The sequence below is a fragment of the Tenebrio molitor genome, chromosome 3, assembly GCF_963966145.1.
Source record: "Tenebrio molitor chromosome 3, icTenMoli1.1, whole genome shotgun sequence".
NCBI lineage: Eukaryota > Metazoa > Arthropoda > Insecta > Coleoptera > Tenebrionidae > Tenebrio > Tenebrio molitor.
Window position 1 is genome coordinate 2,351,184 of NC_091048.1, and position 19,715 is coordinate 2,370,898.

The 19,715-nt window shown below is 35.2% G+C and overlaps 1 protein-coding gene and 2 long non-coding RNA genes across 9 annotated transcripts in view; 2 read left to right on the forward strand and 1 right to left on the reverse strand.

Annotated features, from left to right (window-relative positions):
• Dh31-R (Diuretic hormone 31 Receptor) overlaps window positions 1-19,715 on the forward strand; it is a 102,534-nt gene that overhangs the window by 52,224 nt on the left and 30,595 nt on the right. For all 7 annotated transcript variants that reach the window (XM_069040979.1, XM_069040982.1, XM_069040984.1 and 4 more), the window contains exons 3-5: window positions 7,234-7,341; window positions 18,500-18,606; window positions 19,302-19,393. In XM_069040979.1, the coding sequence (XP_068897080.1) occupies window positions 7,234-7,341; window positions 18,500-18,606; window positions 19,302-19,393 (307 nt within the window). The remainder of the gene's footprint in view (window positions 1-7,233; window positions 7,342-18,499; window positions 18,607-19,301; window positions 19,394-19,715) is intronic.
• On the forward strand, window positions 771-2,000 carry LOC138126792 (uncharacterized). Its single transcript, XR_011157959.1, has 2 exons — window positions 771-1,304; window positions 1,367-2,000. It is a non-coding gene; the product is annotated as an uncharacterized lncRNA (long non-coding RNA).
• On the reverse strand, window positions 1,320-2,438 carry LOC138126793 (uncharacterized). Its single transcript, XR_011157960.1, has 2 exons — window positions 2,002-2,438; window positions 1,320-1,944 (listed from the first exon to the last, which is right to left on the reverse strand). It is a non-coding gene; the product is annotated as an uncharacterized lncRNA (long non-coding RNA).

Here is a 19,715-nt window from a genome sequence, read left to right on the forward strand (position 1 = left end):
TTTGGGCAAATGTGGACATTTTGACAACGTCAAGTTATAATTTGATTCGAAATTGTCACACTTCGTATTGAAATCATGTATGTATACAGCTGCGGAGAATGCCGAAATGCTCATAATTTATGGAGAGTGCGGGCGCAATGCACGTGAGGATGCAAGAGAATATGCAATACGTTTTCCACAATGTTTGCCACATCCAAACTATAACGTATTTCTATGGTTGGTGAATAATGCTCGAGACACTGGGTCTTTGGTGCCCACGTGACAAGAAATTGGTGGTCCCCCGCGAGAAGCTAGAACGCCAGAGACTGAAGATGCTGTTCTTCAATCCTTTGATGACGACGGTAGAAGAAGCATATTTGAAGAACTGTATTTACCGCGAACCTATCAATACTTTAGAAGAATGACCGAATTCACGAAGCACTGCTGCTACTGTTATTCCTAATGTGTTTAGACTGGCCAGGAAAAATTATTAAAACGAGTTCGCCTGTTCCTTCTAATGAAAGGTGGTAATTTGGAACATTTGTTATAAATTATTCTTTTAATTTTGCATGTTTCTTATTTAATTTGTTGCATTCTACATCGTTTAAGTTATAACATTTGATCTTAAATTTTTACTAATAATGATGCTAAAATAAATAGCTTAGTTCAATCCAATTTTGTCTTCTGCCTTTTAGAACTGGCACTGTGCTTGATCTATTGTTCAAAACCTATGTGACTATGTGTAACTCCAGCTTTTTGCAATGTCAAGAATGTTCCTAAAAGTCTTTTCGGCCTCCCAATCTGGGAAATATAGCGTTACCTTACACTTTAGGTCAAGGGAGGTGCGATTTCCCGTACAATGTCAAAAATTTCTAGTGGAATGTGGGAAAAAATCTAGTGGAGTACGGGAAAAATGTGCGGACACCGTTGATTTATTCTTTTCACAGTTACTTTAAAATTAAAGTGTCCATACGTTACTTTAATTTAGTGTAAAAAAACACATTTCCCTGTATAATTTTTCCGATAAATGTGTTTGTTTAATTTATATCGATCGAAAAAGAAAATAATCGTAACAGGGAAAATACAACCTATTGGGTTGGCAGCTGTATATGTCAAAAAGTTTGACAATTGTCAGGTATTTCATAAATATCTGCAAAATTGCACAATAAAACTAAACCACAGAAGTTGATATATGGGTTTTGTGTACCTACTTTATCCAGTACTAGCTGTTAGTGCTAAAGTGCAACTGGAAAATAAAAACATTCTAACCCCAAAATCTTGTATTCACCTGAAGAAAGATGATTCGTTTTCACCAGGAAGTAGTGGTTAAGTACAAGACATTTTAATAATTTGCAAAATTAACATAATTTATTTTGTAAAATTACAGTTGTAAACATTATTGTTACAATTCTCCACTTTAGAGAACAATGCAGAAACAATTTGGTAACTGTCAGCTTTATTACTTCTGGGTTGAATGTCAGTATGTTATACTGGTGCTTCTCTTACGGTACTGATGATGGAATTCTCAATGTTGGATGGTTACATTGGAAGCAACTGCTAAAAATTCAAGTAGATTAAAGCAATGTATCGAAGTGTGTGACACAACTCAGCATTGTTTGAGCTGTAGCTGCAACACAGTACATTTTGTTTTTGATGTTGAAGGAAGGCCATCAGTCATCACGAATCATTTTAGGAACTTCAATCTTGTGTCCATAGGGCAATCAAGGTTCAAATATTTGTCAATTTTATTTGAAATTGTTTTAATTGTATTAATACCAATTTAACCTGACTTCCATATATTTCTTCACAGTTTCAACCCAGTTTGGATTGGTAATGACAAACGATCTACAAATATTGGTTTTTGTGTCAGTTATCAATATAATATCTTCTCTTGACATTTTCCATTTTCAGAGTATATAACTCCTTTCGGAGACAGGCACCACAAACACCTATTAATAAAACTGTCTGTAATAAAATATGGTTTATTAAAAATTTGTGAATTAAAGAATAGTTATTACATACTTTCGTGAGAAAAAATGGTCCTATGTAACGTTGTTTCGATTTTTGTGGTAATAATTCAGAATTTAGTCCTGCCACTAGTTGTACTCCCTCTGGTGTCACATTTAACTCACTCTATATTATATACTAGACATTTTTTTCACTCGATTAATACACCAAAATCAAATTTTGAAGCACGACCGTGAAAATTTAGCCGGCAAATAATTTGTTAGGAAAAAAACAAATGAGCGGTCACGGTCGTCAAGGAATTGATTCCACAGCATTCGATTCTTTATTGACGATGTCAAATTCTACAATAAAATTAGTCTTGATTTTTAAAAGATTTAACATTTTGGTCAGCCGAAAAGTCTAATACAAATGTCGTACGGGACGTATTTTCCGGCCCTCCAACTAATCAGGCACTTGGCTGCGCCATCGTGCCCGAAACCAGTTGTCGTGCCGGAAAATTCACATCCCGTACTCTAATGTAAATAACTATTCCTTTCATTTCGATGATGACGCGTCCCGCTCGTGTAGCTGCACTAATACGTTGCCGATGCAGAGTGTATGCACAGGAGTCAGGACAAATTTCTTGTGATTCCGATTCACTTCACAAGCCCTGCATATTTCACTTTTTACTAAGATTTTTAAGGTAGTAATATTACTCACTTGACGCTACGTCGCCATTTTACCTTCCATCAACAAAGGTTCAATTCATCATACCCCTCCCGTCAATTTCCGATACCCCTCAAGGTTAAAATTGCTCTGAAAATTTTCACTCACAACAAATCATATTTCATTCATTGCCGGAACTTCTTGCGTTCCCTGGTGAAGACTCTACTCGTATACATTTTACATTTTTTCGCCTGCCTTTGTCGAAATTATCCCAGTTTTGGTTATTTTAAAAGTAGCTGTCACTTTTGACGTTTGTTCCGACAAGTCGGCTAGATAAATATTGAAAATAATTTTATTATTCATACGAATTACACATTGCATGGGTGGCTTGGCAATTAAGGGAAGGTACTATTGGGGACAAAATACTTTGGTCGTCATTTTTCTGTCACTTCAAAACAAATTAATGTAAACCAAGCATTAACGTCAAGTCAACATTGATGACAATTTCAAATTATTGACTTTTCTCTTGTCAAAAATATGAGACCTTCCACCATTCAAAAATTTAGAATCGTCTCCCTTGCTTCTGAGGGATTGTCCATGGGCCAAATTGCCTTGTGGAAACCTTTTCAATTTTTCCTCCTTGAAATTTCTCATTCAGTGGTCCATTTTTCGGTATTTAACATTTCGCAATGATGAATTTGACAGTGACAGTGGTTCACAGTAGTAAAAAATAAGGTTAACCGTCCTAATGCTTGCTTTACAACTTTATGTCAATCAACTGACTTTGACAACCAAAGTAATTTGTCCCCAAAGGTACTCAATTTTCTCGTAAAGACTAAATTAGATCGAGCTCTATTGATCAATTTGATTAATTCATAACTAAAAAGCTGTTGCATCCTGAATATTTTTTTAAACGTTTTTTACCTTTATGACCACCAAGGAAAACGCACTCTAAGTTTGATCCGCGAGTTCTGGGACACTCTGTATAAATAAAACTGACTTTTTTGTACTGGAAATATGCGTAATTATCGATAGGTTTGATGATTAATTTACACACATTAACGGTATTAACGTTAGAGATTATTTAATTATACCTAATTTCCACATATTATGCACTGTTTCAAATTTATCAACTCGTCCACGAAATGTACCTTTTCGGTACTTTGTTACATTGTCCATCAGAATTACTTCAATATTACTACTACGGAGACAACAAGAGGAGGATATAGTGCTGATCGCGCCATTGTACAATCAAATTTATCGGGGAATTATAGCTATTACAACTTACTATTCTTGTCCTCATCTGAATGACATCCTGTTTGAAAAACGTTCTAAAATAAGGCAAATTACTTGACGTTTTCTTATTTTTATTTATTTATTTATTTTTTTGGAAAAATTAAATCGTCTTGAACACTTAGAATATCAAGAGCTCTCAATCTAAACTAGTTTTAGGGCATTTTTTTTTTTCAGGAAAATGTATTGATTATTTTGGCAACAATTTGTCCACAAAAATCGCCTTAATTGACTCTCGTTACTGGCTTATTCTTCCCCTTATACTTATGTACATTTTTTTAATAAATTAGAAAGCTTATTCAAATCTGTAATAAAAATTTAAGGAATCATAATATTATCAACATTATACACGGTGTCCCAGAACTCGCGCCCCAGAGCGAAAAGGAGAAATCTTCATAAAAGGACAAATAAATAATCCCAATTAATTGTTCTTCGTTTGCATTTTTAGAATCGAGATTGTGGTCGGCATTTGTCTGTTTTCTCTGGGGCACCCTGTATTTACAACTTGGCCTATTTTTTATTTTTTTTTTATTTTATTAATTCTTCTGAAAAGATTTCTTTGCAATTCTGTTGATTCGTACTTTATGCAGCACACTTGTTACTTAAGATGTTGTTATTTTAAATTATTTAAAAAAATATGTTTACTTTAAATTGTCCAAATATTTTTTAATCGACTTGTTAGGTTTTTTATTTTTCTTCAGTATGTTTGTTTGTGTAATTATTATTGTTATTACCTCTTTACATTTCAAGTAAGAATTCCAAAAGAATTTTTTTATTGCGTCATTGCACCCATCCGTCACTGTATTTTACATCCCAGCTTTAGTTTCTTAAATCGTAAATAGCAGCGGCCCAAGAATAATACTTCCATGAAGAACTCCTTGAGATATCACTGCTTCTGTTGAATCTTTATTATCCAATTTGACTGGCTTTGAACGATAGTCACAAAACGAATTCAGTAGCAATCCATTAATTCCATCAATTCTAAGTTTTGCAATTAATGATTAATTAAACCAAATGCTTTATTGTACTCCCCTTTTACTACTGTTATCTACGAGAAGCAATTGTTGAGTTTTTAACCAAACAGAAATAAACGTCCTGGGTCATCTTATATTTCTTGTCACGATCTAGAACTGACCATTTATTTTTCCTTTAAAATGTATTTGCCTTGACTCATTGTTTGGATTTTACTTGTAACTTGTTCTACCTAAGGAAGATCTTAAATGGCCACATGGCACACTTTGACTTTAGTATCATCCTAAGTGGCATTTAGTATTCCTGAAACACAGACATTTGTTGACTATTTGTTAAGGAAATGCTAGTTTACTTCGATAAGAATGCTGTCCACGTAGCTAGGTGAGAAGTAGCTTGAAAGACAGCTGCAGAACAAATACCTGAATACTTATCTGAAAACTATTTTTATTTAATAGCAAAACATTTCACAATAAAAATGAATGGAACTTTTCAAATAAAAAAAGCATTTCTTAATTGTAGAAGTTAACCGGCAAGCTTGAGAATTTATCACGCACAATTGATTACATTGTAATAATGCCTAAAAAGCGTAAACACAAAGTTCTGCTTGGAAATAAATTATCTGAAATGTTTTGTGACAATAAACGCATGTTTACGAATATTTGAACAAAGGAATTCCATATGAAACGAAAACGCCAAACTGTAACAAACTGTAATTTATCTCGGCTGGGGTCGGCACACGTGTTAACTACAAAACGACTCCTCTGATAAAATCTGACCCTTTTCTGTGGACTTTTATCCCATTGAGGAAGAAAATGCAAGCGACTATAAATTGCTCGGATGTGTTTCAACTCTCGACCCGCAAGCGTTCACAAAACCTGCTTATTTTGTAAATTGCTGCAAGTTTGCATTGTAATGGGAATTAATAGAGAAGCTCTTGCGGTACCCATCTTTTTCACAAGCTTCCACATTTCCATGGCATTTACCTCGACACTGATAATTTTCATAATTTTATTAAAAATTATCTAGCGGTTCTAGGCCAAAATCCTGTGCGTTCTCTTATGGAGGTTCGTTTCACAATTCAAGGTCAATCGACTGACTACATAGATACATATTTGCAAAGCCATATACAACAAGACATACAATTAGTGGAATGACCTTGAAGTACAAAAGAAACCTTCATAAGATAATACACAGTAGAATTTACTTTTCTGCTAACAATATTTTTTACGAAATTAAACAAATTTAATACAGTCTTAATGTTAATTAATAAAATCGCTATATTGATGTCGTTTCATGTAAAAATCTTACTTTGAAGCTTAAAGCTCCTCAACCGCTGTATTAAGCTCAGCAGGAGCGTGCTCCAGCATACAAAATGTTGTCGAGGGCTTTGCTATAATATCAACAACAAATATCACCCACCCCCATATCGGTCAATATTTAAGCCATTAAAATTCCGCCTAATGCCTCACCCTAATTATCGAAAGCCAGCGTGATTCCACAAAAACACCCCAAAAACACGTGGATCGGTGATTTGAAATTTTAACATTTAATCCAGCTAACCTTTTATTATTCACACAGTTTTCCAAGTGTCGATTGGTTGGAAATGTTTGATTTGTACGAACTGGTCTTAATTTCATAATCCACGCAGCGTCGGTCTTTCATTTAAACTTTTTAAGTGGGAAAATTAGATTGTGGGGTGGGTTAACTGGCTGTTAATAAATAATTTTCCCACTCGTTTCACTCAAGTAGGTTAGTCGGATACAAAACGGGAATTAGTTGCGGTTATTACCAATGCATCATCTTCATTAAGAAGAGAAGTTTACTTAATGCCGGAGTTTCGGGGAAGCACAATTCGGGGCTAAGTACTCTCACTGAATAGGAGACGTTTCATAAATCTACAATTTATCGTAAGCACCAACCAGCATTATGTTAAGTGTTAAGTTAGTCTAATGCTAAGAATATGAGGTCATGGACTAAATACAAAAATTAGTTAATAAAATCTCAGGGGAAAAAATTGGAGAAGCTAACGTGCTATTGATTTGTTGATTTCTTCTATTCTATAAATAAATATTTTTATGTTCACATACGGCAATAAAAATCAGCTGATGATTTATCGTCCCTCCACTTATTACTCTCTTGGCATTCGTTATCCTTTCCAGGTACATTCTCTGTTAGCTGGTAATCAGATTGTCACGCTTAAATTTCTTTTACGATTCTATTACTTTCGATATGAATGCGAGGTAATAACAGAAGCATAAAGCGTCACAATGCGTCCATCAAAAATTAACGATCGTTTCAAAGCGACATAATAATACTATTCGCCTCGTAAATACACTTTTTCATGTTTTTATTAAATAAATGTATCGTTTTTTACAGAGCCGTATTGTGAGAGCAGATTCGACGGCTGGTCCTGCTGGCCGGACACTCCCGCAGGATCAATAGCTAATCAGTCCTGTCCACAGATATTAACCTTCGACGTTAGCAGTGAGTAAACTTCATTTAAAAAATCTACGATAATAATTAAGTAATGGGTACATTTTTCTGTCACTTTAAATCAATCAAATTTTTATATTTCTCTTCACCATTAGGATTATTCAGGGTCTTTAACGAATATTTGGCCTCCGGGCTTTCGGATTCCTGATTACAAACATGAAAATACAATTCCAAACAGTAACACTTTTTTCCTTTCTCTTTCTATCCTTTCCCTTCTTTTCCATATCTTTTTCATCCATGTTGTCTCCCTTCCGTCTTCATTTAGTATTTCTCCCCATTCTTTTCTTTCCCTCTCTCTCATTTCGCTACATCCATTCCACATGTGCTCAATTCTCTCTCTCTCATATACTTTCCCAGGTTCTTCATCATTTCTTTTATTTCTCTTTCACTCTTTGTAAACAGTAATATCATATTTTTCAACGAGTCTGCAATAGTACACGCGAGTATAATCCAATACTTTTTTTAAAACATGCAGGATCGGGCACGCAAGAAATCGCGACTTCTAATTAAATAAAATTGTCGAAATTTTTTACACTTACCTGGGTACTGGTAAGGTACATTTCGTAATTTTTTGATAATTTTTCACAAAGCCAAAAAAACATTAAAATTAAATTTTACCAAAAATTCAAATTCTGATTTTTATACTAACCTATCCTCCTATCCAGATTCACTTCCTATAATTATTTACGAAATCAGCGGAAAAAACACCAATTATTATTATTACATTTTAATTTTGAAAATCATTGTTATTTATGACCTGCTACTTGTGCTGTTGTAAATTTAGGTGACAATGGGAATTGTGAATTTTATGGCAAAGCTGTAAATAAGAGGCTCAAAACGGTCGGCTACAAGTGAATGGTCCTTTTGTTGGCAAATTATACCATTTGGGCCATAAATCACGCGTCTGGTTTGTGTTTAAGTAAAAAAGTGAATTATTTAGCCAACCAAGTGAAAATTTGTAATTCTGACACCAGGGTTTGATGCGCTAGCAGGTACAGTATACGTATACGATGCTCGACCCTGTACATCCTTTTTTTGCCATAAAAACTCATTTTTTACTTCGATTTAATAAGAAACATACACAGATTGGCGAATTATGTCATCTAAAAATTATTACGATGTATTTGTATTGCATGCACTGTAACCCAGGGAGTAATGAGTCATTACGCATGGCCGTGAGTAATGAGTACCACTACTTAACAACACAAGCAGAAAGATTCTTCATTGGTAATTATTAAATTAAACCTGATGTAAAAAATATGTTTTTCTACTGGAGTTTGGAAAACTTTAACATTGCAATACTAATTTGAGTTAGGAAAAGTGAAAAATTTCCTACCAAGGGCGGAAATAATATTTCAACACTAAAAGTTCAATTTTGGTCGTTTCCTGGAATACGTAACGTAAAAAGTGGTATTTAATTGAGAGAAAAGCTTAAACGCCTTTACAATTTTTCATTCATAATTGTTTCTCTATGGTAACGAAAGCAGAACAATTTTGATTTCGCTTTTTAATTTAGAAACAATTAATAGAATATTAAATATATCAAAATTTTATGTATTTTCCAAATTCCAGTAGAAAAAATCATGTGTGCAATACGTAGGAAATCCATAAATTTGCAAATAACTCACCACCATTTTCATTTTCTAAATTAAATCTTTTCGTATTTTAGAGAATGTTCAAGATTTAATCAAGAACAAGGTTTTTATTTAAATACTCGGGCTATTTGTTTCCATGCAATAACGAGAAGCGCAGATATTAATAGCTTTATTGGATTATTTCTAGCCAAAAATATTTAAATACAGATTTCATTCTTTTGCGAAATTATTCCTCCATATGACTTTTAGCCTCAACGTGATTAATTTAATTCTAAAATTCTACCTTATCTAAATAAACTTCAAGCACCCAATATCATTATTTTCCTGATATGCAGTAATGAATGGTATTGGCTGAGCTTTCGGTTTTTCATTTCTAAAACTCATGTAAATGTCGATGAAAATATTCACTCAATTTTAATAAAGACAGACGTCTGTTGATTTTTCAATTTCAGATAATTTGACGTCATTAGAATTTATAATTTGGAAGATTTTAATCACCTTTCATGGAGTCGGAATTTTGCTAATCCATCACTCAGTTTTTTAAATTAAATATTTAATTAAATATCAAATTCTTCTAAAAACTTCTAAAAACCGATGCTCTATGCACATGTTTGCATAAATACAAAACGCGCTGCGGTCATGTGTGTAAACTTCCCACTTCACCTTTAAAAATGGTGTTATTTCATCCAAATTTTTTTTCTTATTTTTTCTACTTTCATTAGCCACGGTGCATCTCCTTGATACATAAAAACTTCAGCAGATTAGCTTCTTCGCGGTGAAATCGTCGCAAACTTCCCTCTGCATTGGCAATAAGTTATCTCTTTCCATCAGTTAGACCTGACTAGGGTGATGAATTATCATCAATTCATCAGGTACTGACCAGAACGAGCACGTGCAATTTATAACGTATGTGCACATGACACGGATCTGTTTCAATTAATTTGTGTATTCAGCACAAATGGTTATCCTCTGGGTATGTTTATTGGACAACATCGACCAGGACGCTCGACGCGAAGTGGCCGTTATTGCGAAGACCCATCAATAACGATTTTTTTGACAGTTTCATCAAAAGTGTATTAGCAAAGACTGACAGCTCCAAGTTTCAGTTACACATTCAAAGTTTCACAAGCTATTGCAAAGAGCAAACGAGAAATGCGAACGTTTCACTTGCAAAATATTGTTTCATTGATTTAAGGAGCTTAAAGGGTGTTTGAAAAAATATTGGAAAGAGAATTTGCTTTTAAGGTCCGTCGTGATTTTTATTGGAATCACATTTTAATTATTCATCGGAGCTTATTTTCTGTCGCTCCAGTGGAAATTAAACGGAGCAACAAAAAACAGAATAGAATAAATTACGAAATGGGGCTTCGGGGCTTAGAGCTTTCAAAGCAATTTTTTTTTTAGAAGTTAAAGACAATTTTTCACTCAATTTAAATTTCGGTTGACCTGCTGGACCTCCGCCTCAACAGACGCTGTTTATTAAATTTAGGAAAAGTGTCACGGACGGAATTGAAATTAAATTCTCACGTTCTTGGAATGAATCTTAAATCTTTGCTTGTACCAGTTTAAATTGCTCTTGAAATTTAGTTTCAAGTAGAATTGCCTGCGACGAAAAGACACTCAAAATTAGAGCACACTTGCCGTTGCCATGTATACGTTTCGCAATGTAATTTTCAGATTTCTCCGGGTGCAATCCGCGTGTTGATTTGAATAAAGCTTTGTTGTAACGTACAATAACAAATATTGTTGTTTATAATATTTTTTGACTGTTTTAAGTGTTCCAATGATTTGTTGCCTGCTCAGTAATTGTACTGTACAAGAGTAAAAGAAACAAAGATACAGATGAATCGCCACAAACAACGTACCAAACTCCCTGAAATTAATTGTCGTGAATACAAACGTGCTGCAGTCCACTTCCGATGAAATTAACGACTTTGGTATTGTAATGGTGGCAAAGCAACAACTAACAAGGACGAAATGAATGTGTCGGCTCACGTCAAGGCGCTGCGAATTTAATAAACGCTGCCCAGAAATTCTATTAATCAGAAGCTTCACGAGGAAGCACTAGTTTCTAGACCGGAAATGAGTCTAATTCCCCCAGGAGAAACCGAACCGAGCATTTATATTGTAATGTAAGCCGACACCATGCACATGCTGCGAGTGTCTCTGAACTTCCAGACGACTTCTCTGGAGGTTTCTTAACGGCGCTTGTGTCGAGGGTCGGCTGTCGGGAAAGTCTTTGGGAACTTGTTGGGGTAGGTGATGATACAAGAAACGTATCGATTGCGCTTCTGATAAAAGACAGACAGAAATCACTGAAAGATGCTACTCTGGAAGATGTATTTCAGATAACTAAAACGAGAACATTTTTGGACAATAAACTTATCTACAGTAAACTATAAATCGAATTTGCTGCAAGGGACTTTATTTATTTTTACATTTGTGCTATAGTCTATATATATATAAAACTGAATGTCTGTTTGTTTGTATATATTGTATGCAAATCTACAGTTTTACTCCGATCTTGATGAAATTTTGTACACTTGATCTTCAAAACAAGAAGAAAATTACTGTCTACTTTAATTTTACAAAAACCAACCCCTACTACCATTTTCAACCCTGTTAAGAAAAAATTATTCTTCGTAAAAAGACAAACTTCATATTGAAATTACTGCGTTTATCACAATACATTAAAGTAGAAAGATAATTTTAAAACATTCTGAAATTTGCGGGCGAAGCCGCGGGTAAAAGCTAGTTTGAAATAAAATACAATTTAAGAACCAGCCAGTAGACAAGAATATACCGGAACAACATTTTTAATTTAGTACTTTGTGACTCATCTGCATTTTTAAAATGACCGGAGATAAGATTTATAAGTTTCCGGGAGGAAAGCTCATGTTGCGGAATGCAAAGAAAACGTGGAATACATGCAGGGTTTTGCAAACTGGGCGTGTCAGTTGTTATTATCAGCAGTAACAAACGCTACTTCATATTTTGATTTGTGGTTTTCCAGACTTCAGCTTGGTTTCTCTTCGACTTTTATAATCTCCATAGAGCATGTGAAAATTTTTCAGAAGCTCAGGAACGCATTTGTTGTTGTAGAAATAAGCACGAGTCGCAGACTGGTGCTTTATTTTCGAGGCAAAGATGAGTGAAAAGCGAGGAAAAATTTCCGAGGAAATTCTCGCACACTAAAATCTGCTGCTTTGCAATTTGTGAGGTGGCTCTTGTGTGCTCTGCGCCGCAAGGAATTTTTAAAATTAATTTGCAGTTTATCCCGACATTATGAGTATTTATCATTGTGGAGCCACTTTTAACAGTGTTTGTGTTGTAAATTGTTTATTTACATAAAGGTAAACAAAGATTAGCAGTGAGACTCTTGAGGGAGCTCGAATGATCATATGAATAATGATTATTTGTCCATCCCTTTTATAGCCTGGCTGGGGATGGTGCGGTACGCTCCGACGGCGCGCAGCTGGTAATGATGGTAGGGGCCCAGCGATTAGATTAGTACGGGGCGCTTCGGTACCACATCCGTGATTTATGCTACAAGTATGCTTTTCACTTTCTGCAATAGAATTTGGTGTTTTAGTCCGTGCAGTTGCTACCACTGTCAGTCTTTGATCGAGTCGTGTATCGTAAAAGTCGCGACACAAAGTTGAAGTTCTGGTGTTGGCAACAACTACTGATAACACTATTGTTGTGAACTGGGTCAAATCCGTAAAACCCCGTTGTGAATTGAATCAAGTGAAAAAAGTATTTTGTCCGACATGAGCGACTGTGAAATCTATTTGCGCCAGTATTTTATCGAATTCGAGAAAAAAATTCTTTGGAGAAATGTTGTGTTGTGCGCCAAGGGCAAAACAAGACTTATCGAGATGTTGAAGAAATCGAAAGAAATCAGCGATTTAATTATAAAGAAAGCATCCGAGCAGGAAATGCTTGAACCAATTGCGGGATTAGGTGCGCAGAGAACGTTTGAAAAGTGAGGTGGCCCGATGTTTATCATCCATATCGGATGTCCGTTTCGAGCGAGAAATAATAACAGACTTAAACGAAACCGGATTATCCGAGATAGTAAATCCCCTTACGCCAGTCGGGTGTATTTGTAAAGAAAACAAAGCGAGTGTAGAGTTTTGGATCTGGAATCGGGTCACAATTAAAGACATATTTATCCGTCTTCATTGGTCGAAACTTGTACTAGAGTAAATGTTTTGCTTCCGCAGTTCTGGCATCTGGTTTTTACCAGATACCGATTGTTTACGCGAAGAGACAGCTTTCAGCGTTCCAGATGGACGTTTCACTTCTTGCGCGTCAACGTGTTTCATCAATATCAGTTATTAATTATTATTACCCTTATGAAAGCAGTACTTTTTTCACGAATGGGAAGCTTGAGTGCATGAGCAATAGGCGAGTGCCGCAAAACCATCAACGTCAAATTGCAAATCTAAAATTTGACGTTTCTGCAATTTCTTTCTTTCTCTGATGATTTTTACTTTTCCTTCACTGTTACTCGTACATTAGAGTAGAAATGAATCTTTTTGTGGTGAGCCCAGAGATTGAAAGACCGAGACGACGTCGACAACTGGGCGAAGCACAAAAAGACTTTCCACTCTGAATGATATATACTACTGTTTACTTTTTAACACTGAACGGTCATCTTGCTTGCGCGATTTCAGATTTTGACACCACATCTGACAGCATGGACACGCCCACAACAAACGACTCGTTAAATATGTACCACAGTGGCATTGGTTAAATATTGGATAATAATTTCGTTATTTCGCTTTTTTGGAGACTTTATTTTAACAGGGATAACTTAATTATTAAATATTTCGTGTAATTGATAGTTCTACTCCTAGGACTTGAAGTACTTCTACTCCGTTAAAAAAAAGACATTTTAAGCGTCTCCAGGGGATACACAAAGGGGCTATTTTCGACCGCTTGAAGATAAAAAATATTTGGGGAATTCGGTACAAATGTCGGCACATCACGTCGTGAACAAAGCCGCACGATCCGATTGTTCTTGTTTCTTGAGGTGACGACGTAAACAATCAGAAAGTTTAAATGATCAAACACGTTTGATGCATCGAGATGGAGTCTTGATAGCGAAAACTTGATTCCCATTTTGTAAGTTGCGTTCGTGAGAATGTTTACAATTTCCTCATGAATTACTAATAAATGTCGTTCCCGAACCACCTTGAATAACTTGGAGGTTTTATTGGGATCGTGTGCCCCTGCGAACGTCTGCAACAATGACAACGTTTATTAGATATTTATTGGCCACTTATTTTTTATAGTTTTGTTTAATTTTGCTCCTTTCTTTTTATTGCCTTTACATTTATAACAAACGTGTTCTCGCACAGTTTATCGATAACTACACAAAAGATAACCAACAATTTTTTTCACTTTTTATGTGTCGTATTTCAGTAGAATTCTACTGTTGCTGCAAGAAAAGCTCCTGCAGTATTATTGGCGATTCCAGCTATTAGTGAGACATCTGGTGTGAATTGTATGAACTAATTTAAAACACACTCAAGCCGGTGGCCATTCAAATGATTTGTGAAATTTATTATTTACAAATGACTAAAAGTAAGGCCGATAAAATAAATTGTTGTATTTTTGGCTGTAACACGTGGCGAAAAAACGAACCAGAAGCATGTTTCCGTTTATTGCCGCGAAACAAAATACGTTTTCATCGAAAGTGTTTTCGGTTCTAAAGACTGGGTAAAGAGAAGGAAAGCATGGGAAAGTGCTTTATTAATAGGAAAACCTTCCACTAATTATATGAGGGTCTGTGGAAAATTGTTTAAAAGAGAAGACTACATTTGTAAGTGAAATAGTATTTTAAGGTTATATTTTGAAATGATTTAATACTTATATGTATACAGGGTATGTCACGAGTGATAATGGGCCCGACGGAATTGAAAATGCAACCCACAATTCCTAAAAAAGCCAGATATTAAAATTCTTTTTTTGGAAATGTATTGTGGGTTGCATTTTCAATTCCGTCAGGCTCATTACCACTTGTGAAATACCTGTATAATCATATTATCAACTCACTGACTTTATCGAGACCCCACACATGAAAAACTGCACCATTTAGCCGAATCCCATAAAAACAAATTAAATTTTTTCCTCTTCTAAATTTATTCCGAACTACGGCCAACTTTTATCTTGGTGGTAATCGTATTGGAAATAAATTTAAGCAAGTGGGAAACAGCTGAATAAAAAACTTATATTGATAAGTCCGCCTGATGTATAGTCCTCTCGAGGACCAAGCTTTTACTTTGAGTCTAATTAAGTACGTATCTCTACCCTCACAGAGAGTAATTATTGTGTCGTGTTTCTAATTAACTGAAAATGGAGACAAACCTATGCGCAACAGTTGCTAAATGCAACAATACGACAAATATTAATTTATGTTGTAGTCATCGGCACAACAGACGTCTCTAGAAGTTTCCACGAAGTCAGGACAACGTACAGGACTGGATCTTTGTCTCCGCTAGATATCCCTTACACACGCAGATGTTGACAATTGTTAGATTCTCTCCCAGACACAAAAGCGTTTTGTTTTGTTGTAAGTGCACAGTTTAGAGATTGTGGAAAAAAATGAATCGGGCCCAGTAATTGGATGCGGCTCTGGTGCTCTATCTCCGGAGGCAAATTATTTTTTGCCTCCTTCCAAAGAAATGAAATAAAATCAACTGAGAACTGTTTAATGTTTGACCGGGCGAATCTGGAATTTGTAAAACTCTCATGAAAAAAATTCTACTCTGTTGTAATATTTGTAGATTGGAACAGCTCGACGAATTGAACGTCTCACATGGACGAGTAAATGCTTTCTGTCTGCATTTTGTAAGATAGCAATATGGCTTAATCAGGCAACGGTTGAAGAAATTTCAAAGAGATTTATGTTACCGTTTGTTCGTTATTAGAGTTTTCCCTAGCGCAATAATACTTGTTTTTTAAGAAAACTGGTATTATTTTTACCTAACACATATTTTTATTGATCGGCTAAAACTGTCGCCACTTTAGCTTAAACGGAGCGTAGCAAAAATTGTTATTCCACCTGAATATGGAACTTTTGTCTAGAGTCTAGACGCTTGCGATAAAGTAGTGCATACGTATAAGAAAAAAGTTTAAAAGAAATAGAAACGGGGAAATGTCTGTTCCGACGTGACAAAATTTAAAAAGAAAAAATGAGCTAATCTTCGCTGGAACTTTTTCCAGTACACTTGAAAATTTATTATTACGCCAAAACTTGTAGTAGAAAAGTAACTGTGTAGGCCGCGGTGACGGTGTTAAAGTGTTCCTGCAGGTTATTTGAAGAGTCCATAAGGATCTAAGTCTTCCCAAAGGACTCGGTCCGGAAACAACGTCTATTTTAAAAGTTCACCGCTAAAAAAGGAGTTTTTTAGTAGCGAACGTAGGAAATAAAATGTTGGAAATGAGTTTGTAGGTCATGCAGTGTCAATATCACCAGTACGAGGCTGAATAAGTCCTCCTGGATTGCTTTCATACGTCTGTTTAGGTTTCATTCTTTTATTCGGTTATCAGAGTGTAGGCTCGAGCGGTTCCACAAGAAAAATGAATTGAATTTGGAGAGACAGAGCGGGTGATGTTTGCCGAGTCTTATCTCGTTTCTGTGGATTTATATATTTTTTAATTTCCCATGACTTGCACAAGAAAATTTATTAAAATATTTGTCTAATGTTCCACAGTACAGATATGATTTGCTGTATTTAGTGAATTTTTTCTTATGATTATAATAATCAAAATGGTATTCGTTGAAGGCAGAAAACAATCAAAGGACCTTGAGGACAGAAACATCACTTGGTAGCAAGATATCGTAAATATGCAATTGGTACAACACTTACCAATCACCCTGCAGGGTAAAATCTTTTTAATAACTCCAGAATTATTCCTGTCTTTGTCGAAATAATTTTTGAAATCTTGATGTGTTGTAAAATCGGAGGTATAGTAGGAGTACAAGATATTGGAGAGGTCTTTATAACGTACTAATACTTTTATGAGGGTTGGAACGTTTGGGACGTTGGAACGTTGCTGTGGGCCGTCATTTCTTACTGGGGGTCTTCAACGCATTTGTCAGGATTGTCATAAACGTCATTTTTGTTATTTTTAGAAATACACAATTTTACAGGGTTCTTTACTAAGATAATGTACCAAAGTATAAATTTTACAAGTTAATTTATTTGAAGTGAAGTGCGTACCCGTTACGCTGCTGGTAAGATTCCAGCTGTCAGATTCACGTGACTCACGTCTCTACACAAAATTTCGAGTACGGACCATCAAGCTGCATACGATATATTTACGGATAAGCCATAAACCATTGTAAGGAGCTATCGGCTTATTTTATAATGAGTTTACAATATCTTATACAGTAGAAGATCTTCTTGTGCTTCGCCCAGTTGCTGACCTTGACTTCGTCTCGGTCTTCAATCTGTGGACAAAAACCCTCTCACTTCTACTCTTAATCTACCATGATTGCAATATTTTATTTGTACTTTAAAACACAACTACAATTACTGAGTAAAAACGCAACTTTTGCAGTCAGAAGCTTTAGTTATAAAATTTAGATTTATTTTGTCACCATAAACTTTCACCGCTCTAACTTTGATTACTTTCGTCACTCAAGCTGTTCCTTATTTACTTTTCTTCTTTTATTTATTCTTTTAAATTGTTTCAATTTTTTTAGTTATCTCTACCTGACGTTTTTATGTACATAAGAAAATCCTTAAATTTTCCATTCTTATCAAAGCAAAAGTTTCAGCTCACCGACTTGAATATTTGTTCAAACTGTTTCTCCAAAGTTTTGTATTGATTGTTCGGTTTTCGCGGCTGTTCTAAATTTAGAAGCCACTTTTCAAATATTTCCATTGATGAGAGCCCATTTAATTAATTTTTTTTCTGTCAATATTATCTTTATAATAAAATCTTCTCCATCATTTTCCACTGCAAAAACTTTATCATCGATTAGCTAAACTCTAAATCTGGGACGCTTGCTAAACTGGTGATAAATATTATACTCTTACAAATGTAAAATTATTTTTAGCCCAAACAAACAGGAAATCTATAATTTAAAAATATTATTCTTAAAACTGAATGATTTTACTGTTATATAAACACCTCAAAAATGTGTAAATATTTTGCTAAATAGTTGCTAAATCTGTATTCCATAATGATGTTTAATGGCTTTATCTTCCGCATAAATCTTCAGTGAAGCCTAATTTGGTTTAGATTTTCTCTTGAGATATAAATTCTCGTATGGAATAACTCACCCTTTTTAGTATATTTTAAACTCCAATTTCTTATTTATAATTTTCTGTTCTGAAATAAATTTGTAGATTTTACTACCTCGTTACCACAGAGAAAACTACTCAGCCGTAGGTACTCAAACAGAATCAATAACTAGAAGCTCTGACATTATCGGTTATAGATGTTCTATTCGTGCAAGTAAACGACCCCTTCATAAATTCACTGATAAAATAATTTGCATTCCAGTTTCCATTCATGAAACATTTTTGTTGCAGGGAAAGTGTTCTACCCTTGCGATGAAGACGGCGAATGGATGTTTTACCCCAATTTTAACAAGACCTGGGTCAATTACACCACGTGTGTCAACATTGAAGATTACGAAGTAAGCGTAATTGTGTGTGCTTATTGACCCTCAAAGAAATTGCAAAAGGCATTAGAGAATGGCTCATTCGTCACTTTTACAGCTTAATAAATAGCGAGTTTTACGAGATAAGGAAATGCACTTTTCGTTCGTGGATTTGCCGTAATGAAATCCATAAAACGCCACTTTAGATTCTACCAAACTCATCAAGCATCAAAGATATCGAAATATTTAATCAAGTCCTCCAAGCGCATCCACCATTTGTGCAATTTAGTCATTGTTATGAAAGATGAAAAGGACTGTTGCTTTATTGGTTTTGCTGTAAGGAAATCTGTAAAATGCATTTTCTGGGACTCATCCAATAACAGATGTCGAAACATTTAATCAAGATATTTTCAGGCGTATTCGCGATTTAAAACTCAATAAAAGTAAATTTTTACGGTCGGGATTTCTTGGAGTTTATTTGACGTAACGAAATCTATATTGTGCAAGTTTCGTATCTTGAAAAGATACAAGTTCTACGTCTGACAGAGCGTATCTTGTGCGGAAGCTAACGCGCGTCAGCTTTGCTGTCGAAACGTGCGTCAGCTTTGCAGCTCAAACGCGCGTCAGTTTTGCCGTCGAAACGCGCGTCAGCTTAAGCTCATGTCTTGGATGAGCTCAAATTCCCCTAAAAATGTTAGAACAATTTTTAAATGAAATTTGATTTGTTCCAGTTTCGCAAGCAAATCAATCTGATCTACTGTGTCGGCTACGGGGTGTCTCTCGTGGCCCTCCTCGTCTCCCTCGCCCTCCTCACTTACTTCAAGTAAGTATCTGTGCAGCATCGTTATAACCTGATTACCCCGCGCGCGAACCTCTAATAGAGGCAAACTTACAAACACCATCAACAAGCTATTAATAAACACACCCTGTTGGAAACCTTTAAAATTCATTTTATCTCTGAAGGAATGCAGGGCAAAGAGCGTCTCAAATCCCACCGACGACGGAAGTTTTTTATTTTGAAACACTTAATTGCAGCTGTTAATGGACACGTTGCGAAAGCTGCCCCAAAAAAACCAGAGGCGACAACATCCAAAACAAGCACGACCATTTTTTGTTGGGTCTGACTTAGCAACATAAATAATAAT